The 17778-nt window shown below is 36.6% G+C and overlaps 1 protein-coding gene across 3 annotated transcripts in view; it reads right to left on the bottom strand.

Annotated features, from left to right (window-relative positions):
- LOC107590402 (E3 ubiquitin-protein ligase RBBP6-like) overlaps positions 1-8933 on the bottom strand; it is a 23849-nt gene extending 14916 nt beyond the window's left edge. For all 3 annotated transcript variants that reach the window (XM_016279131.1, XM_016279132.1, XM_016279130.1), the window contains exons 1-3: positions 7967-8933; positions 7473-7572; positions 6737-6770 (exon numbers count right to left, since the gene is read on the bottom strand). In XM_016279131.1, the coding sequence (XP_016134617.1) occupies positions 6737-6770; positions 7473-7572; positions 7967-8132 (300 nt within the window). In that variant the 5' untranslated portion in view covers positions 8133-8933. The remainder of the gene's footprint in view (positions 1-6736; positions 6771-7472; positions 7573-7966) is intronic.
- Positions 8934-17778: the final 8845 nt, after the last annotated feature.

The raw sequence follows: 17778 nt of genomic DNA on the forward strand, positions 1-17778 counted from the left end.
TAAGTGCAATAAGTTGCAGAAAACAACTCTTTGCCGTCTCGTCTTGCTGTCTGACACACACCTAAAGTGCGCGCACAAGCCGCATCTCGCACAGTGTCGCTTCCGTTCTGCCGCACACGTGCAAAGCGCGCGCACACAGAAAGACACGTTTCAGACCGAGTTGATTCGTCTTTCACATCCTCATGTTTGAACAGACACATACACAGAATTATGTCAGTAGTACCCGTCTCGACGATCATTCTCGTAAACGCAGTCGGTTATGTTTTAAAAATGTAAACAGCTGAGAAAGAAATCGGATGTGTACAGGGCAGGATTTACGGGGCCGGGGGCCCCTGGGCTTGAGGTTATGTTTGGGCCCCATACCTATACTACAAATGCCCTCAACTAGAACATTATTATGGAGTAACACAAAATACACAAATTTAAATATGCTTTCAGGTTCATATACTGTATACAATTAATAGGCAACATGTCTAGCCTAGTCAAAGTTTAGATGTAATATTAAATAGTCACTATAATACAATAAACAGGATGTGATCTCTCAGTTGAGAGATCAAAACCCTGAAATAACACAGAGCAGAAAAAAACAAAGAGATGTATTATGAAAATTTATTGTCATTAGGGATGTAACGATTAACGCGAGCCGGTTGAAAATCGATTCAAATGTGATGATTCAAATCGGTTGAGATGATAAACAAATCGCAATTCATTTAGGTGTAGGAGTTTATATGAATGCATGTCTGAGGGGAACTTACTGTCTTTAGAAAAGTTTAGATGGTATTTTTTCTTTTCATCTTGCCTCTGTATAATGCATATTAAAGTTCATAAGTTCAGCACTGCTTGGTTTACAGCAGAAACCAGGAAACGCTTTAAGCGCCACCTGCTGACAGAGAGTGAATCTGCGTCTCATTCAGCTGCTGTTTCATGCAGATATTCAGATACAAGTCAAACCATTCTGTCTCTGCTTCAAACCTCTAAATTATACAATCTAATTTAGTTTAAAAACTGCTCATGTTGCATGTATGCAGCATCTTTGTTTGGATCAAGATTAAAATGCAGTGGTAGCCTCTAATTTTAAAAGGAAAGAGCACAGACAAAGCCTTATTTTGTTTATATGAAGACATTTATTTTTTTTGTGTTACTTATTTATTTGATTTGGGACTTGTTTTAAAATTTCAATGTAGTTTTGTTATTTACATTATATTTACATTTTGTAATTTAGCAGACGCTTTTGTCCAAAGCGATTTACAACTGAGGACAATAGAAGCAATCAAAACCAACAAAAGAGCAATAATATGCAAGTGCTATATTAGTATATTATTATAGTGTTATATTTCAATTTCACAAAGAAATGTGCAGCATTTTGTCCAAGCAATAATAAAAGGACACATTTAATTTATAATTTGTCTTAAATATCATTTTGTTAAAAAAAAAAAAAAAAATCGTGATTCGAATCGTGAAATCAAATCGAATCGTGAGTTGTGAATCGTTACATCCCTAATTGTCATATCTGTGACTTATGTCAGATTCTTAAATTGAATAAATTCAATCTGAATAAAAAAACATGTTGGATATTAACAATCAAATAAAATCACTATAAACAAAATCCATAGATGGATTTTGCACAAGTTATGTTAAGTTTAAATACAACATTTTAATCTAGAAATATTAAATGACTGCAAAAATGAAATAATGAGCTACTTTTTAAAATATGAAACTACAACCGCCAGTAGATGGCAGCAAGTGACTGTCTTAATGAGCGAGTTTAAAATGCTAATTCATTTAACTTAGTAAACGACTGTACTAATAGCCTGTTTGAACCATTTACTGGTCCTTATAATGCAGAGAAATAAAACACTGTGTTGCTCGGAGACGCAATGATGGGGCAAAACAGAATTTTGTGTCTGAAAGTTACTCAGTAACTTTTTGCAATTTGTGCAGATATTCGGAAAAACAGGACTCTAGTTTGTGTGATAGGCTAACTCCTATATCTTAGGCATTTACTGATTAAATGCAGGGTTCGTTCAACCAATAAATTTCAATTACTTTTAAGGCAATATTCATGACCTAATGCTCCATTATTTTACACAAATGTTCGGAAAATTAATGATTATTAGTGCTATTTGTTTGCTTTCTAATAAGCACAGGCTGCGACTGTGCCAGATGTTACTTCATGCAGAGAACATAACTTACATAACCACATAACTGAATGCCAGAATATTAAGTATATTGTAATTTGCTTAGCCAGTATTATAAATTAAACTCAGGACCTGAATTTCATTTTAGAATCAGTTTTGGTGGAAAACATTCAGGTACAGAAATGCTGCAAACTGTAAATTAAAAACAGTAAATTCACTGTAAATTAAACAGATTAATTCTTAAAATTAAAGTTACAAAAATTATTCAGTAAAGAGCAGCGAGTGATTTTGTCTTTTGTGGTTAACATTAATTAACAATAACCAATAATTAATTAACATTGTTAACATTTGGTATGAAAGTGACAGCAGTTTTTAGTATACCTGCTGTCTGTCAGTCTGTGTTAAAGAACAAAAGAAAAAAAAATCACTCTGCTCAACTAAATAACTTTTTTTATATTTAATATGGAATAATATATAAATATAATCTACATTTATGACTTTATACATCATAGTATTTTGTTCCTGAACAGTAGCAGCTACTGTTAGTTTTAGGCTATAGCCTACCTGAAAAAGTTAAAACAGTTTGTTTCATTTGTATCCTTGTGTTGACCGTTTAATTGTCTTTATGTAACATTATTTATTAAAATGCAAGGTTATTGAGTCAGAAACAATGAAAACGATGACTTTTTCTCAAGGTGTTTGCGATGCGGCTTCATGTGCTCGGGCACTTTGGATGTGACCGTGAGTGCCCAGAAAACTAGTTTGGAGCGTGCGAGTACCGAATGGTTTAAAAAGACGTGCAAATGATAAACTTTTGTCATGATGCAACACTGACCCGATTAGGCAAGTGACAGTTCTGTCAGCTGAGCTAAAGTCTTGTATGGCAGCCTGCAGCAGCTCTCTTAGTGCAGACGAGATGCGCTGATATGAGGCAATTTTGAGAGAGTGAGAGCGAGAAGACGCGGTACAGCTGAACTCCTCACGCGGGTTTTCAAATGACTGATTCTGATATTCTGTGTGAATTTTTTTTTACTCATCTAACCTACATTGTATATTAAATACATATTTGCGGGAATTTTCCAAACGTGCGAAACCTGCGGGAATGAGTAAAACCAAAATGCGCAATCCCGCACATGATTAAACATATATTGTGTTATATAGAGATTTGTAAACTACATTTCCACAACTTTTCCAAAGCTTTGAGGTTTTCATGACCGTACAAACCCTGTAAATGGCTATTTTTTTTTTTATCGTTTTGATGAAATTTCTGCTCCACTTTGTGTGGTGGTAGTGAGACGGGACAAAGTCCCTGTAAGATATTAGGTTATTCTATAGTCTTTGGACGGGAGAGAGCGCTCAAAACTCTTCAGATTAATTTAGTGGAACATTAATATAATATAGAATCAGCGAGAAGACGCGGTACAGCTGAACTCCTCACGCGGGTTTTCAAATGACTGATTCTGATATTCTGTGTGAATTTTTTTTTACTCATCTAACCTACATTGTATATTAAATACATGTTTGCGGGAATTTTCCAAACGTGCGAAACCTGCGGGAATGAGTAAAACCAAAATGCGCAATCCCGCACCGAGATTCAGGACATGATTAAACATATATTGTGTTATATAGAGATTTGTAAACTACATTTCCACAACTTTTCCAAAGCTTTGAGGTTTTCATGACCGTACAAACCCTGTAAATGGCTATTTTATTTATTTTTTTATCGTTTTGATGAAATTTCTGCTCCACTTTGTGTGGTGGTAGTGAGACGGGACAAAGTCCCTGTAAGATATTAGGTTATTCTATAGTCTTTGGACGGGAGAGAGCGCTCAAAACTCTTCAGATTAATTTAGTGGAACATTAATATAATATAGAATCATCCTCTGTGAAGAATTGAGGCGTGAACATGTGAGAATTTATCATTATCTTTCTAAATGTGTGCTCATTTGGGCTAAAGGCTTAATTGAACTGTTTAAAGTAGCCATGTGATCACAAATTTATCGGCGATTCGGCACAGCGCAGACGTGATTTAATACGTGTGCCCTTTTTCTATGTGAAAAAAATCATAAATTCCAGTTTACACTGTTTGATTATGACTTCGAAGGTCGTAGTTGGAAGCTGTTAACCCCGGCTGGCCCGTGCACGCAGTTGAAACGCGGCTAATAATTTCTGACTGGCACATAACTGAACAAGCCCAATCGTAAGTCCGGCCATGGATGTGTATCATTATACTGGATCCGTGCAGTCGGATTTAAAGGGACAGCAGCCTATAAATACATGCCACTGAATGTGTCACTAATGTTAATGAAACAAAATGGCTATAACAAAGATTAATCTAAATTCAATTCATACAGGGAACACTATGCAGTGTTATTTTACACTTAATTATTAAATTTCTGTAACTGAATACTACTGTTTATTTTATCTATGCTTGTAAACTCTATTTCTTTCTTTTTTTTTACTGACTGTTCACTTGCCTTTAATCATGTTTGAACTTTCTCAGACTATAGTTTTTGCTGTGGTATATGAAGTAGTACTTAGTGTATGGAAAGCAAAGTTACAATGGTATAAAATTAGTGTCATTAATTGTTTTCTGTTTGTATGTTCACACTGATGTTAAAATGACATTTTCTAAATTGTGACATTACTTTTTATGTAATGCTATAACACTGCTGGTCACTTTCAGAAGTTGTAGTGATTCTTTATTTTCCAAGAAAGAATGTGAAACAAATTGGTTATATAATTTTTAAATATAATTTAAATTGATTTGACACTTTAAGCAATATCGTATCGCATATCTAATATTGCATTTTTTAACAAGGTATCACGTTTTTCTTCAATATCGCACAGCCCTAGTATGGCAAAAAAAAAAAAAAAAAGTGTTTAAATAGTTACATTAATTCAAATTTAGAATTACTACTCTCTCATCAAACACTATAGATAGGGAACTGTATATTTATAGTGATCAACACCTATATAGGCCAAGACACAATTTACACAACAATTAGCTCTTATAAAAGGAAAAAAATTAAAATCTTAAAATAGAATGTGAATTAACATAACTCAATCTTATGTACTGATTTAACTAAAGCAGGAAATTGAAATTAAGGTCATTCTACTAAAAGTATTTTTTTTTTCATTAAAAAGGCACAATATGTAAGTTTTAATTATTACAATATCTAAAAACCACTAGAACGGTGTTATATATTTTGCTGACTTGTGTACTTACATTATCCCAAATGTTTCGAAGAATGTTTAAATCCAGAGAAATAAGCAATTTTAACTAGTGACACAGACCGTGTCTATAGTGCCAATGTGTCCCCTGCCAATGACGTCATAACCCCTCGATTTCCGTTTTGTAGAAAACATGGAAACACCAAAGACACTTTAATATGTTGTGTTTTAATAGACCGATGACGACCGCACAGTAACATTATAACAGAACTTTCAAACGCATCTATGATAAAACAGCGCTGCTTTTTTCCCCCACATTCGCACGACCGGAAGGAGCGGAAGCGGTCGGCTGTGGCATAATAAAAGCTCCGCTGCTTTCGAGTCGTGTGTCACGCTCGTTCAGCGGCCTCGTTTCGCTTCGACGGCTTTCAGCCTCACCCTGCTTCATTCTACTACGTTAATAAATCATTAGCTCATCCATGAACATGATTTCTGCCCGAGTCCCGTCAGATTGCATCGGCTGTGGGGATGAAGACCACAACTCCCATGATTCCACACTCAGTCACGGAGTCATCTAACTACGCCTTTGTCTCAGTTTATTTTGAATTCGTGCCCTCTAGCAACGAAAAATTACATATTGTGCCTTTAATGAACATTAAACTGCATGAGAGCCAAGCTTAATTTGATTATCTATTAAACGCCAAGAGCAGTTCCTAAAACGCACTGAACAAATAGACGGTGTAGAAAAAATAAAATAAATAATAATAAAAAATAAACAATTCACATGTTTAGTTAGTCCAAGGCAAGGCTCATTTTTTTTTTTTTAGGTAATACAATTATAAAACAAAAACAAACAAACAGACAAACAACTCCCTCACACACACACATACATCCACACAACTAAATTAAAGTATTGTTCCTTACAATAGCAATTGAGTAAACATGAGTAGTCAGACACCGAAGCTGTATCATACAAGGTGAAATTATTAAATAACACAATGTATTTTTTTTATTTAAAAACAAAAAACAGACAGCTTTTTACAGATGTGTCACTTTAAGGACAAACAAACTGAACATTGGCCATGTTCAAAAAAATTATATAAATCAATATGATCTTACACTACACTGTACAACATAATTCATATTTGTAGAGAACTTATTCAATGTGAAACAGTGTATTAGCATGCGCACAGACTTCTGTACACACTGGAAAATGTATAAAAACATGAAAATCAACGCAACAGCTTTAGCGAATCACACAATATAAACATTCAGCTCGACAAACTTTGTTATCTTCAAACAGGTTTCAAAGACAACATTGAGGAGCATGAGGAAAGTTTCCTAAATGATTTCAAGACAAAGCAACTGCTGAGGAGTTTGAAAATGTGTGTAATGAGACAAGGAAATGAGGTGTTTTTACATACTGCTTTTGAAGATCCACTTGGTTCAGATCGATCGCTGCAAAAAAAAAAAAAACAGAAAAAAAAGAGGTTAACTTCTAAATTAAAATGATATTTTGACAAAGGTCAGAACTCCTGTTATGATGTAGATTTTTGAGGTGCACTCGACAAATTAATCTATTACTTTTCCTACATAATTTTTTTTACAAAAACATTGGTAAAATATCTATTTAGGAGTCTTAGACCTTTCCAACGATATATAGTTTGTCATGATTCGATTAGGATTTAATTGTAATATAGTGAAATAAACTTAGGTGTCCCACAGAGGGGACGGGTGACAGTTAAAGGGTTAAGCCATGTGACCTTCTTATAGTGAACTCAAAAGCAGTTGGGAAAATGAGTAACGCTGACAACTACTCCATTCTCTTTTCCATACAACGAAAATAAAAGGATGTGACAAGTTTGACTCAAAATATCACTGTTTCTCAAGGCTCGCGTACAATCAATGCAGATTAAGCTCGAACATGCAGACGCGCAAATAAGATGACAACTTCAGCAGAAGGGAACATCCTTAGCGAATAAAGAAGCGTAAAAACGTCTTACAATTTTGAATTAATATTAGGGCAAGTAAATGACCATTTTTGTTTATAGGGTTGTTTTATCAGACCTAAAGGCTCTGCTTTGAGAACATACTTCAAATTTAACTAAATATAAACACACAGCAGATGCTCACAGTGAGTTAAAGTATTAATGTACTCACATGACATATGTTTTGCTTGTCGACTTCAGCCCTCCGATAGGGATTCGTCTGATGATAACAGACGAGTTTTTGGGGATGAGGGCTACATCATCAGTATATTCTGTAAACACAGGCAAAAATGACAAGACCATTAATCAACGTGGCACATTTTCCATTCATGTCGTCTATATACACAATAGTAGGAAACGCTAACGCTACCACACGTACTTCGCCACACAAGTGTACAGGCAAAAAACAACATTCACAAATTTAATAGCAGTCATAATATAACTGACTTAGCCAAACAAAACTCGACGTTTGAGTAATACACTGACAAGGCCGGAGGATGTCAGGATTCAGCCTTATTACATTAGTTAGCAAACATTAGCTTCGAGCTTGATGAACACCTTTTCCCAAACAGACAAGTACTCTTTCAGGCCACGTAAACACTTTGGTTTCAGTTACCTCATAGCACCTTTAAAATGGTGTAAAAACCACTTCTATGTCCAGCTTACCTTCTTTAGTCTGAGCGTTGGTGATTTGCAGGTCGCAATCGGCGGCCTTCAGCTTTTCTCGCCCCATGATCTGGCGTTTCAAATCACTGAGCGTGATATTAAGGCCATCGAAGGTGACCGTGTCGTAGTTAAGTTTAGAAGAAAACTTGTAATGGACACAAGACATGTTTAAACAATCCTCGTGGTCAGACACCACCACACACAATTAAACTCAACTACAATGCGCACGACCGCGTGGGCTCTCCCAGCGATCAACCTTTAAGTTACTCAGTGTCAGTTTATCAACTTAACAGTCTAAGAATAATAGCCATATTAGTTCATCTCAACACTTTTTAATTAAAGAGTCACCACCACTAAGGCGGTCGTGTGGATTCTGCCTCACGTGAATAACTGCGAATTGAAAATATCAAGTGTTCAAAGAGACTGTGATCAAGTGTAACACGCAAGCGACTTTGAGTCCAGGGAACTTTCCCGGCAGAAGCCAGAAATGTTCCTGTCGTTTCTCAAAGTCCCAGGACCATATGGCGGTTAGCCGTGAGCTGTCCGTAACTCCGATTAAGAAATACACAGTTCAGTGTCCGTACGAGTGAACGCACAGAGTCCTGTCAAATACGTCGCCTCGGTGTCCGCGTCAAAGTTCCTCCGGAATGTTTGTTCGGTGCAGTCCAAAATTCAACAAAACACAACCGACGACGTTTGAAGCAAGGCCTGAAACAATGTGGCTAGCAGCTAGTGTGATCAACCTAAAATGGCGTCCATCACACATACAAAAACAAAAGACTAAAGCAAACCCATTACAAAACGCTAATACAAAATCAGCAAGCAAAACGATTCTCCTTTTATCAAAATACTCCCACGGTAATCCAGTCGTTCCGTCCTCGACTCTGATGACCGCACAGATGTTTAAATCACTTTCAGCGTACTGACTACATTCGGTTGCGAAAACAACCCAACGCGACTCCACGCACTCAAGGGGTTTCCGCTGGAAGCGCAGGGGCAAAGAATAAAGCCGTTACTAGGAGGGGCCACTAGTACGCATGCGCAGATGCTACCAATTGCGGGAGGTCAACATGGATCGTATGCAAGAATAAAGTTAGTACCGTAATAAAAATTTAGCATAACATTAAAAAATAAATATGATAATATTGCTTTTTCTTGAATTGGTCATCAAAGCCAAAAAATTGATATAAGTGCATGAATCAAAAATGATCCGCCAAAATATTTTGATGAAATGACAGTGCCATACTAAATATACAGCTGTCTTACAAAATATTACAAAAGTCACACTTTGTATAAATGTTCTTTGGGTGATTATTTGCTTGGAATTTAATAATTACATTTAAGTTTAATTTGTAATTATTTCGTGAACAAATTAAAGAATGAAATTCCTTTAATTATAGCCTATTTACTATAAGATATTTGTATGATAATAACTTAATCATAACCTTCTTCTCCACCAAACCTTTTCCAATTTACATTATTTCAGAGGCCTACACTTTGTTTTTGAGGACTTATGATTTATGGCCACCAGATGGCTGTCTATATTTACAAATGCTCTTATTACTACTTGTGCTAGAGATGTTGTGCTGCTTGTAGCATTAAACTAGCAGATGCAGACAGACTGCTGGTGTGTCTGTCATCATAATATGTTCCATCTGAAACCAATAAATGAAAACTGTTTCTATTATTACACTTATGATTTTACAGTAGTTCTTTGTGAATCATAGACTACACTGTTAGCAAAATAATTGGAATAGGCTTCCTTATTTTGTAGGCCATTTACCAGGGGCGGTTCTAGGGGCTGGCCAAGGGAGGCCAAGCTTGTTGACAGGGGGTAAATTGTAAATTTACAATCATATCACACCAAACAATTTTGGGTGAAATGCGCAGTTTGTCCTGTAAACTATATATATATATCATATATATAACAGCTTTAGAGATTATCATGGGAGTTTTTGAGAGTGCTTGAACTCGCTGGACTGAAGTGAAAATGTTCTTTGATAATGTAAAGATTTGCTCTCTTTTTGTACAGTGAAAGTGTTAATTAGTAACTTACAATGTTTTTATTAAATTCACATTAAATACAAAGTAAGTCGTATAGAAAATATTTTATGGTATGACACCCATATCTGGTACTTAAGTAAAAAGGCGGATTTGTATGCAAAGTTAATAGATTACACTATTAGGCTACTTTGTCCATCGCCCATTATAGATCAACTAACATAATCTATAAAGGCGCAAAATGCATTTACTTACACATATTTGAGAATCGAGATATTTCATGATATATTTTGGGAATATTTCGAATTAAAATTTCTTTTTTATAAAACCCCTGCTGAAAAAAAAAAGAACAATGATGAAACATTCATTTTAGTTGAAATTGTTATAGATTACTTCTAGAAATTGCAGTGATACATGACATGGTGAAAAATGACTGAATGAATAATACATAAAAGTAGGTTAAGATGAATTCATTTACAGATGAAGAGAATTCATCTTCATTTTTTACTTTATCAAAATATTAATCTGTTGCAAAACGGTTGTACTTAGAGAAACAATGAGTCCCTAACTCTAAGATTGTTTAGAGAACATTACAGTAATTTTAGCTCAACAATCCCTGTTCATACTGTATGTGGGACTGAATCACTGTCGTGATAAGAAAGCTAAGTCAACCAATGCCAGCAAATGTTTATTTTCAGAAAGCATCTGTGCACTATTTATTCTTCTGCATGGTTCTGCAGTTTGGAGATTTACTCAGGCTTAAGCTTATTGTGTTCTTGAGGCATAAGTAAAATATAGAATGTAAATGAGAATAGTTTTATTCGCTCTTGTGTGCTGTGATCTGATAAATTACAAATGTGTTTGACTGTTACACCAAAGAACACTTGGGTAAATCAGTCCACATTAGAGCTTCTTATGCAACTAGTGTTTATGTGTGTGTGCAAATCCATTTAGGCATTTGGAGAACACATTTAAAGGTGCAGTACCATTATTGGCGAGTTAAGTGTCCTAATGCAGCCATTACTCCATACAAGCACATGAGGACAATATTTTGCTAAACTATTGCAGCCAAACAGCTCTGGCCACATTTGAATGTGATCAACTTATCTTATTACTTTCATTAGCACTGTGTCATTAATTTCTTTCGGTAAAGGCCGAATATAGCCAATCATATTTTCTTTCTACCGCCCTCTTTCTCCAAAGGTTGATATTACCTGCTTGGGGCAGTCTTGACCTACGGTATAACTCATGAATATATAATCTACCTGAGCCAACTGCATAATAGCTTGCACACACACACACAAATTATACTCCACCCACTCTCTGGGTTCAGTCAGGCTGCTCACTCATACTTACACTCCATACGAACTTATGAGATGTCTGCGGTGATGCACCCTCTTCTGTTACCCCTGAGCATATAGGAACATTTGGCTCTCTGCTATCACATCAAACCCTCATTTTCTCAGAAAAAAGGAGTGACTGATGGTCACCTACTTGTCTGCCATTTATTATCTGCTCCCCAGCAGTCCCTAGCAATCTTTCAATCCCCCGGTTTCACCTCAGACTGCTTTGCCCAGCCAATCACTGTAAATCCAGTTCATTTCGCTCAAACAGGGGACACAGTGTGTGGATGTGCGGTGAACTTTAACACATACATGAATTTGATTGTTAGGTTTGGGAGGACAAATTTAAATCATTCCACTTTAAAGAATGACATGGGGGGGGGGGGGGGGGGGGACTAAAGTGAGTGGAGTTCCCTGTAGAAAAGAAAAAATATGATTTTCTCATAAAATTCTTCCAAAATCAAATTATCTGTGCTGTTATCCACAATAATTTCATGTGAACTTTTTGAAAGAATCCTGGGGAAAAAAAGTGCAGTTTCCAAAAAATATTAAGCAGCACAATTATTTTCAGCACTGATAATAATAATAAATGTTTCTTGAGCAGCAAATCAGCATATTAGAATGATTTCTGAAGGATCATGTGACACTGAAGACTGGAGTAATGATGCTAAAAATTCAGCTTTGACATCACAAATTACATTTTAGAATATATATAAGAATTTTTTTATTTTACTATATTTTCTCTGTATTTTTGATCAAACAAATGCCGCCTTGATGAGACATTTCAAAAACATCAACAATTCTTACAGGCACCATGGTAATTTAATAAAATAAAGTGAATATATTTACCATTGTGTTATATGTTGGTTTACTGCTTGATATGTAACACTTCAGCTAAACCACGGCATCACACATTTGCAAGATTTCCTTAAAGTTGAGTGTTTTCATTTGTGCGTCTCTTGCTTTGAAGACAGCAGCAGGGTTTGATGAGGTGAAGGGTCCCGAACGCATCCCCCAGAGGCTCTTGTGAAGGGCATCCATGTGGCATAACGTTCCAAGAAGGACCTCAGCATGCCAGCTAATTTGTTTGAGCAGGTGTTTATACAAAAAGGGAAGACAAAAAGGGAGAGACTTGTTATGTCTTATATAACACACTGGCAGATGACTGTAATTATCATATATGTATATAAATACCTTTGCAGTGTTAATTTTAGTAGAACCCTTTTTGTATTACAATTTCAATTCTATTCAGAATTCAGAGACATTAAGTATTGCTTAAAGGAGATGACCGAACACATCTGTCTAGGGAGAGAGCAAAATCAGTGCAGGTGTTTCCAGAGATAAATCCAAAAGATCCTCCCCCGCTGTGCGTCAGGCAGCCACAACCTCGGCAGTCATGAGAGGTAATTAAAATCAGCGCTATCATTGCATGTTTGGAGAGGTGCACTTTAGGGAGGAAGGATGCTCTGGCACGTCAGCGGAGGAGGGAACAGAGCAAAATCATCAGCCATTGTGTACAGAGGCTGCCTCCCACTCAACTGCCTCACAAAGCTCTGATTTACTCCCATGTCGATGAGGGTACCAATGCAAATGCAAACACAAATGCATGGAAATGATCGAACATGATGTGGACATCTCCGACACGACGCGGGATAAGCGCAGTGTCCCTGTTGCACATCTTGCAGTATAATTTATATGTTCAGATCCGGACACACAAAAAGGGAGAGGAGAGATGAGGAGAGTTTGTGCTCAAGGAGGGAGTTTTTGGGTCACTGGCTCTCTCTTAGTTGCCCACTTGGTAGTGACAGCTGGCAGCTGGGAGCCAGCTTTGCCCCTTGGTGAACACCTGGGTAAAATCCCCCTCGGCCTGTCATAGAATCCCAGAAGCTCCTTCTCACCTCCTGAGGGAGGGCAATTTTCTCTCTCCTGCTTTTGCCTGTGGGTTTTTATCTCAAGTGGATATTTCAACAATTTCAACAACAAAAAGAAATATTCCCAACATGAAAATTTGGGAGTAGAAGCAAAGCTTAGCATTATACAAAAAGTAAATAATAAAAAAAGTCTATTGAGATGCACAGATAGGCCTTTAAATGCTAGTGAATTTAGGTATCACAACATTACAATTCAATTTTTGTTCATTTTGAAAAATGGATATTCATTTTTATATTAGGTAAAATTTACATTTCACAGTTTAATTAAATTCTGAGTATTTTAAAAAAATTACCTTCAAGAGAATGTTACATGACAGCTATCTGAATCTAAAAATATGGGAAACATATAGCATTAACAATTAAAGATCAAATATAGAACAATACTTTTATTTAAAATTAAAATATATCCAATTTATCTCTAATATATAATCAACAAAATACCATTGAGCAGCAAATCAGCATATTAGACATCTGATGGATCATGTGACACTGAAGACTGGAGTAATGGCAGCTGAAAATACAGCTTTGCCATCACAGGAATACATTCTATTATAAATATATTAAAAGAGAAAACAGTAACTTTAAATTGTAATAATATTTCACAGTTTACTGTTTTTACTTTTATCAAGTAGATGCAACCTTGAAAAACATTCTTTCAAAAATATTTTTTAAAAATTCTTACCAGCTCCATACTTTTGAATTTTAGTCAAGTCGAGTCAAGTCAAGTCACCTTTATTTATATAGCGCTTTTAACAATACAGATTGTGTCAAAGCAACTGAACAGCATTAATTAGGAAAATAGTGTGTCAATAATGCAAAATGACAATAGTAAACACAAATTTTTCAGTTAAAGACAGTTCATCATTGAATTCAGTGATGTCATCATCCAGCTCAGTTCAGTTTAAATAGTATCTGTGCAATCAAGTCAACGATATCGCTGGAAATGAAGTGTCTACTAAGCAAGTCAGAGGCGACAGCGGCAAGGAACCAAAACTCCATCGGTGACAGAATGGAGAAAAAACCTTGGGAGAAACCAGGCTCAGTCGGGGGGCCAGTTCTCCTCTGACCAGACAAAACCAGTAGTTCAATTTCAGGCTGCAGCAAAGTCACATTGTGCAGAGGAATCATCTGTTTCCTGTGGTCTTGTCCCAGTGGTCATCTGAGACAAGGTCTTTACAGGGGATCTGTATCTGGGGCTCATCTAGTTGTCCTGGTCTCCGTTGTCTTTCAGGGCTGTGGAGGTCCTTTCTAGGTGCTGATCCACCATCTGGTCTGAATACGTACTGGATCCGGGTGACCATCTGATCTGGATACAGACTGGATCTGGTGGCTACGGTGACCTCGGAATAAGAGAGAAACAGACAAAGTTTAGTGTACATAAAACACAATAATTTAATAAAATTAATTATTTGCCAACATTCTTATGTTGGTTTACTGCTTGTTACGTAACACTTTAGTATATACAGTATGTATATAAATATTATTTGTATTGTCATTACTCTCCTTAACTGATAAGATGTATTTAATATATTTAATAAAAACAGACACTGGTGCGATCATTTAGCATCAGACTGGCAGAAATAAATAGCTGAATCAATAGCTGGTTCCTGAAAACTTGAGAATTTTATCACGCCGACTGGGGGTGCAGGATAACTCCCAGACATGATGTGCATTCCTCCACTTTATCACACCTTGATAAATATATCTGTGACAAACATGACAAGAGGAGCCATGAGGGGTCTCATATATATTCATACACAGCTCAGTGAGAGTGGAGATGCCTTCAAGCTCTTCATAGCTGAGTGGGATGAAATATAGCTCTGATTCATTGCGGTGTACTATGTGTGTTGGCAGCTGACATTAAACCATACGGTGAATCATGTGTGTCAGTGTCACATTCCTTGGGGGCTTCAGAGGCCCGTGAGAGAGGAGCAGGACTATGTGGATGGGAGTGATGGAGGGGTCTGGCTCACTGCGCCCTGCTCAGGGTCAGAATATGCGCAGAGAAAACAGAAAGCGACAGCATTTTCAAAAAACATCAGAAGTGATGGGGCAATACTTTGCCATGACTTGATTTACTGTGATCATTTGTCCACATACAGTACCTTTTCCCCTAAGCTAGTCCCCAGTAAACACTATGACTAATGGTAACCCAGTGCTTATAAGAGAAAATCTGCTCTTGGCGTTAACTCTTGAAAGTTAATAAATTTTTTGGCCCATGTCAATTGGCATATTTGGAGCCCAGATCTTGTCGTCTTGCTCTTGAGATTTTGCTAACAGCCTTGGATAAGACGGCCGTCTCATAAGAGAGATGAATTTGAACTAGAATAACAAATTACTGTGTCTAACTCACCATGACGCAGGCTGTTAAATACTTGAATTAGTTTGTGTGGCAAACATATGATGCCTTAGTCTTGGTCTGTTTATCTTCATTATACCTGAAGTCCTAAAACCTGTCCCTGTTCTATGACCTGCTCCATGTGGCAGTTATGACTGAAAACGAATAGTAAATTAACAAACAGTTAACACAGAATGCATCCCACTGAGCTATTTTAATTGTTTTCTATGTAAACACACACTAGACATATGTCATGCTCACTTATTGCATCTTTTGCAGCATCTCGGCACTCAAGGTAAAATAAGTGCAACTTTAAAAAATGCGTCTTAAGCCATTAAGCGACTTTCACAAAAATAATGACCCATAACTGTAGCAAGGAGAGTCAGGTATCATCAAAGGTAGGCATCATTTGAATGGGGAAAAAAGGAAAAAAATCTTTACATTTGGACAATCTCCTACTGAGAAATCACTGATAAAAGTGTAAGCTAAATTTGTGTGCTCAAGGGAAATTTTACATATCTGTTTTATTTGACATTCAATATCTCAGGAAAGAAATAAGGTAGGGGAGAAATTCTTTTTTTGGTGTTGTTCCCCAACATGTTACCTGTGAGTGAATTCAATTTTGTGGTGATATCATGAAGTGATCAAACGTTACAGCATTTTGGAGCAAAGGAAGCCTTTTTGTTTAGCCCTTGACACCCTGAAGGCATTTTAAAATCTGTTTTCTGAGTGACATACACAAAAGTAATGACTTGAGTCATAACTCCAAAACCGTAGCAAAGAGAGTCAAAAGGTAGGTATCGTTTGATAGAAATCTTTCTATATTTTTAGGGGAATAAAATTCTTTTTAATTCTTTATTTAGAGTATAACATATGAGCAATTTTGCCAATTACAGTTAGGTACAGGCATCGGTACTGCCATCTACCTACAGCAGATCTCTGTGTGATCAACAGAGGAATTCCTGGCATAGTTTTGACTCCTTTACACATTTGATAAGCTCTTTGTGAGTTATAACCTGGCAAAAATACCATCACGTATACACATACAACGAGCACATTTAACCCAGCACACAGCAGCTTTGAAAATGTTCGGTAAGTTCACAAAATACACATCATAAAAGCTGTCCAGTCAAGTTTTGAACGTATCGTGTTTTATATCTTGAGGTTTGGTGTTAAAAATGACAACAACAAGCAAACCATTTGTTGTACTTTTTCTTTTGTCTGGAAACCAAACTACAAGTGTAAGCACACCCTTATAGAGTTGTAGAAATGCAAAAAAAGTTTACAGTTTATTTACACATTTGAATTTTTTGATACTTTGCAATTTAAAATAAACATTTAAATGTATGTTAAATAGTCCCTAGGTTACACCTGCAATTTGGTAATTGTGATGCTTCTAATTAAGTGTTAAAAAGATCTCAAGTGGCCAAGACAAGTGTGGGTACTGGCACATGCCCTGCTTCATGCTCAAGAGTGACATGTTTTGAAGATGCCATGTCAATTTAAATGTTTCGAGACCCTGTGTTCTTTGCATCCCGCTGCACGTCATCTCTCGTTTTTATTCTCATGTTCTATGTGAAATAATTGCCATCAACTTGTTTTCTCAGTTTGTATTTAGTCTTTAGGGATCCAGGTCTTTTAAAGGGGTCCTATTATGCTTTTTCACTTTTTTAATTTTAGTCAGTGTGTAGTGTGTATGTTTGGGCATTAAAAAGATCTAGAAAGTTACAAATCTCAAAGTCCACTCCAAAGGGACTGCAGAGCGGGGTACGCGAGTACTGAGAACCGCTGGTCTAGAACAATTCTTACAAGTATAACACGACGTAGCTGGGCTCCGCCGGTGTGTCTACACTCATAGAAAATAATGTATTTGAATTTTGAAGACGTCGCACAAAGCGACGCTTCTCGTCCAGTGTGCAACTGCCTGAAACGCTGTTTTTTTTCACCTGCGTGCCCAAACGTCTTTGTTTGGGCTTCCGAAAGTGGATGATGTCAGGAAACAGTGGTTGCAATTTATTTTTTAACTCTGTTCCTGAGCATTATAACCCCAATTTGCTATTGTGTGCTGCGCATTTTACTGAGGACAGCTTCTACAACACGAGTGAGTAGTGCCGGATTCGCCAACAGCTTTTGTTGAAAGACAGAGCAAGGGGCGGGGCAGTACTGAAACACTGTCTAAGCTGTTCGCCAATCACAACG

Source organism: Sinocyclocheilus grahami, unplaced genomic scaffold, assembly GCF_001515645.1.
Source record: "Sinocyclocheilus grahami isolate Dianchi unplaced genomic scaffold, SAMN03320097.WGS_v1.1 scaffold127.1, whole genome shotgun sequence".
Lineage (NCBI taxonomy): Eukaryota > Metazoa > Chordata > Actinopteri > Cypriniformes > Cyprinidae > Sinocyclocheilus > Sinocyclocheilus grahami.